At 30.5% G+C, this 5,330-nt stretch overlaps 1 protein-coding gene across 1 annotated transcript in view; it reads right to left on the bottom strand.

Annotated features, from left to right (window-relative positions):
• Window positions 1-5,330, bottom strand: part of hob (hobbit) — a gene marked incomplete in the record, with an annotated part of 43,534 nt that overhangs the window by 23,795 nt on the left and 14,409 nt on the right. Inside the window, 7 exon segments of the mRNA XM_067050336.1 lie at window positions 105-349; window positions 424-546; window positions 1,055-1,220; window positions 2,670-2,877; window positions 3,163-3,282; window positions 4,070-4,241; window positions 4,327-4,469. Of these exon segments, the coding sequence (XP_066906437.1) occupies window positions 105-349; window positions 424-546; window positions 1,055-1,220; window positions 2,670-2,877; window positions 3,163-3,282; window positions 4,070-4,241; window positions 4,327-4,469 (1,177 nt within the window).

The raw sequence follows: 5,330 nt of genomic DNA, 5'->3' as shown, positions 1-5,330 counted from the left end.
AATAGTTTACAACTATTTTTGTTTCACTTGTGACTGCAACCCTGACCATCTTCCTATATAACATAATTATTGTTGTAATTAATGAACCTATTATTAATACTCACGATTCGGGATCTATCTGAGTCATGTTGTCAACAACATTTTCAGGACCATGAATCGTAGGATCAGTTAGAGCCAACAATTGCAAATCAGAAACCAGCCAAGCAAACAGCCTTGTCCGTGTCCCTTGCTCTTTCATTAATTTGGACCGTTTAATATAAATCCGAGTGCTAAGAATTGACAAGGTATTGTAGAGCTCCTCAACTTTTCCTGCAGGAATCATAACATCAGTCTTCATCATTTCATTGATCTGAAATCACTAAAATATTAATATACATGATTTCCTATAACAACTAAAGGCAATGTCATAGATGTAACATAGACCTTCTCATCCAGCATTTTTTCCCGCTTCAGACTTTCATTATATTCATCTTCAAGTAGCTCATAGTTATCTCTGAGCCGCACTTCAAATGGATCGTCACTCATTTCAAACAAAAAATCTTCAATCTACGAATTGTCAAAATTAATGGAAATTTTCAACATAATTGATAGCATAGTTTTAAGTACTTTAAAAAATAAATTAGAAACTGTTAAATGCAAATCAATAACTTAAAAAAGTAAAATGTTATCAATTCAAATGCAAAAATGTCCTAAAAACAAAAAGTAATTTCTAAAAGAAATTATATTAAAGCAATCAATACATCACTTTCCTCGGCAGGGCTAAGTGTAGGTACCCTTGTGGATTGGAGGAGATAATTTATCTATTTCAGTTTTCAAAATTTTAATATTTACAGGATTTGACTTAAAAATTATAATACTTAATTCAAATTTATAATTTATCTACCTAATAAATACATAAATAAAAAAGAGTAAATTAATAAAACCGAATCCCCTTTAATCATTCTAAATGGTAGAAAGTCCAATTCACTTGTAGAAAGGTCTTTTTTAATAAATGAATATTCTTATTTTCTGAAACAGTTTACTCGATTAAAAAGAATAACAGTAAAATAGACACCTTTATTAGAAGGTCAGGAGGTAAGGGCAGTTTTTGATTATGTGCTGGAGACTTTTTATGTAATCTTTTCAACCATTTAAAAACAGTGATGAAGTCATCTTGAAAGGCCGAGGAAAAGTTGTGCTCATAAGGAAATATTGCCTTCACAGTTCTCATTTTAATGTGCCTGAAAAAATTAAATAAACTTAAGGAAACACTTTTAATAAAGAATATTTGTAATTTTTTATAACACAATAAGTGTTATGAAAAAGTGTCAACAAGATGAGAAGAAAATGGTCTAGGGGTGCGGTCAGAAGTGAACAAAAAGTGGTAATTATTTTATTGTGCTAACGTTTTCCCCTGAATTCCAAGACTTCAGAAATTCAGCCTTGTGAACAATGAAAAATATAAAAAACACAAAAAAATAGGAAAATCAGACAAGTAAATATATACAAATAATGGAAAAATTAATATTGTAAAGTGAGAAAGAAAACAATTTAAAATAAAGATGAAAAGAAATATGAAAAATAAAGAAAACACCCCACTAGTCAAACAAATAATTGAAAAATGAGTTAAAGGTACCATCACATAGTTTGCAGCATTACATATGTAATAACACAACTGATTCTGTCAAAAATAATACAGGTTGTATTCTATAATCCACTAAAAATGTGATTCAGTAAAAAATCCACAAGTCTAGAATATTTTTATCAATAACTACACCTTTTACTAGGGACGTGACGGCCGTGCGGGTTGGGGCGCAGGTCCCGGTGCGCTCGGATTCCCACCTGGGCCAGTTAAACATTCATTTTTCGGTGGTCCTGAAGAATGAATCTAGACACTCCCACCTTGGTTAGTACGCGGCGGCAACCCAGGTAGCTACCAGGGGTTGGCAAAAAGGACCCACAGGCCCACTTGCCGGACTTGTTCCCCCCACCAAATACCAGTACCAGTACCAGTACGGGTACCACAGTTAGTGGTTCTTGGTGCAGCCACTCCACGATAATAAGGGAAAGAAGAGTCCCAATGAGGTCATCTTAATGCTGCTACATTTTATAAACAGGATCCCTCACAATAAGCCATGGATGTCCAGGGCAAAATGTCATTGTTTGCTATATTTCATGTTTTTTATCCTCTCTATCTAATAAAAATAATTGTTTAACTAATGTAAGTCAAAACATCAATACGGCATATAACTTTTTAATTGAACTCCAGGGCATCTTCCCTCTTCACAGCCGGAGGATATAATTAGTTCTGATAACATTCCAGGTGCCTAAAGATATTTATAAAAAACAAACATAAAAAAGTTATGTGTTTATGGGATGAGGATTTGAATTTTTTACATTTTCACAATATTGCGTTTTTCTGACTAGTAGAGATTTTGCTCTTGATTATTTCTCATGTTAAAAAAAAAAAAAATACAGGACAACTGATAGGAAGCAATAGAAATATAATTTTACCCAGCCATTTGCATTTAGTCTTTAACAATGCAATTAAAAAACAAAAGAAAGTAAAACATCAGTGGAGCTAACAGCCACCAAAATAAAATTACATTAATAATCAGCAGAAATCTTAAATGAGAGCACATCTATGTGTTATATTACAGTATAAACATTCATGAATGAAATTAAATTACCATGTACGGTTCCAAGGTAAAACAAATTCTTCATTGTTGCATCTCTCTGTCTTGATAAGTTTTATGATATCCTTACAGCGACTGTTTTCGTGAACAATAGCAAATCCTAACGCTTCAATTGTAAATATATCTGCACTATCTACAGCCATTTTCAGTTGTGATGTTGACCAAGAGCAATCAATACCAGACCTATTATAAACGAAATCATCTGAAATATAAAAAAAACAAAGAAAACAAGTACTAAAATATTATAATTCATTTAATTAAAAAATAATTAGAGATAGAAATAAAATATAAATCATAAATATTTGCTAAACCTATTCTCAAATAGTATTGTAATGACTTCCATGTTACTTACTCGACCTTCAAGGTAGAATAAGTATATCTAATTTTTTTTTTCTATTATTCTTAATTTACAAATTTTAGGGTACTTGAGGATATACACACTTAATGGTTTTAAAGCAGTAGGTTTAAATAAATAGCATCTAATTACCTGTAGTCAATGTAAAATAGTGATGTTTAGATAGCTTTAATACTAATCTCACAGTTCCAGTAATTACTATATCCATATTTAATTGTTTATTATTGACGTCTTGCTGAGGTAAAGAATGATCTGTAAACAAAACACATACAGTCAACAAAATTTTTACATAAATAGTACATAATTAGAGTTATTTGTTATTTATTATTTCTGACTTTGTTATTTAAAAGTATTTTAACCAGTGAAATGAAATATTTAATAAGAAAGAGATGGTTCGGGTCACAGTCAGGAAAAAGAAAAAAAAAGTTTCAACTATTTATTAATAGCCAACGTTTCATCAACCCACACTGCAGGTCTTCATCAGGCTAAAATAAAAAGTTTTTTATTTATTTTATTTAAGATAATAAAAGTTACATGTAAATAAAATAGATGTAAAGGCAGAAGTATAAAAAGACATACCTGTAAACAAACTAACATAAAATATATATAAAAAAGAAGAAAAGTTGAAGATGATTACCAAAAAAATATATTAACTAAAATAGTAATGAGTAATTATTTAACTCTTTACTCATTACTATATTAGTTAATTAATTTTTTTCATATTTATTTTTAACTTCCTTACTATTTTTTTATTTATGTTTTGCGTTAGTTTTTTAAGATCAATGTCTTTTTATACATTGTCTTTATATCTGTTTTATATGTTTGTTATCACTTTTATATTCTTAAATTGGCTTTACCTACCCTGTATTTTTTTATTCTTAACCCTAAGAAGACCTGCAGGAAGGGTCAACATGTTGAACATTACTAAATAGTTGAAATTATTTTTCGTTTTACTTGACCTCAACACGGATTTCAATCTCTTCCAAGTTCACATACGGTCAATAATCTATGCATAATATGAAATATTATTAAAGTTAACCTTTATCTTGGACTCCCTTATAAAAATCTATTAAATGTAAAAACATCTCCATAAATTTTAAATGAAGATTAGGATTCCACTGAAGTTGAATTTGTCTTGAAATCTTCAAGTGTAAGGTGTTCTGAGATTTATTCCAATCTCCTCTGAGAAGTTCAATACTTCCACTACAGTTCTAAACAATTTAAAAAGCACAATATTAATAAGATATACTAGAAGAAATATTATTAAAATTAATATACATTAGAAATTAATTCAACCTTGATATCTGAAGATTTGACACATAGAAAGGTAGGCGTCGTAGGGGATATCGACGACAACTTCATACCTTCTGCTTCCAAGCTCATCTTAGTCGGTAATGTGCTTTCAATTCCAGCAGAATCAACCCGCAACATCAAACAAACTAAAAAAGTAAAATTCGTATCATTATATAATCAAGAAATTTAAATATAGTAATTGAGTATGTCAGTAGCCATTAAGATAAATCAATATATACAAAACCACATGTATTCGACACCATCTCAGTTTTGTGGTGATAAGCAATACTAACCTAAATTCTTGGAGACATGGGTCTATTTTGAAGGACCATTTAAGGCTTTCGCCTGTTAGGGCATCTGTGTGTTTTTAAGACAAGAGATTGCATCACTCCAGACCTCTGCAATTTTGTCACCTTTTCTGAGGGAAAAAGTAATATGATTTTTAATCAACAATATGCATGTTTTAGTTATAACAAGGAGAATGGTGGAAAATAGGTTTGAAAATTTTCCAATTTTTTTTTCTTGAAATTCAAAATAAAAAAGTTTTAATTTTTAAAATTTCTAAAAAGTCTGATTGAGTGGCAATGAAGAAAGTCTGATTGAGAGACTATGCATTTTAGTTTTCAAACCCATAAAACGGTTCAATCTGAAATAGAAATTTTAGATATTAAAGTAATACTGCTGCCAAAAAACTCTTCAAGTGGGGTTCGAAAACTGAAAAATCCATAGGATTTAAGATTTTTTTTTCTAAACCGTCGCTGAATCAAACTTTCTCCTGGTTATAGATAAAACATGTATATTTTTTATTACAAATCATATGATCTTTATCCCTTAAAAAAGGCAGCAAAAATCAAAGAGGTCTAGAGTGCTGCAATCTCTTGCCATAGAACCACACCAATGTGTCACAGCCTTCAGACTTAAAACATTATTCAAAGGTGTCAGGGTTGGGAAATGAACCGCTTTGAACAGGCCTGATGAAGCAAAGTGGGGCGAAACGTCGAACATAA

Source organism: Halyomorpha halys, unplaced genomic scaffold, assembly GCF_000696795.3.
Source record: "Halyomorpha halys isolate HHAL.00 unplaced genomic scaffold, Hhal_1.1 Scaffold237.1, whole genome shotgun sequence".
Taxonomy (NCBI): Eukaryota; Metazoa; Arthropoda; class Insecta; order Hemiptera; family Pentatomidae; genus Halyomorpha; species Halyomorpha halys.
This window is presented reverse-complemented; position numbering and strand designations above follow the sequence as displayed.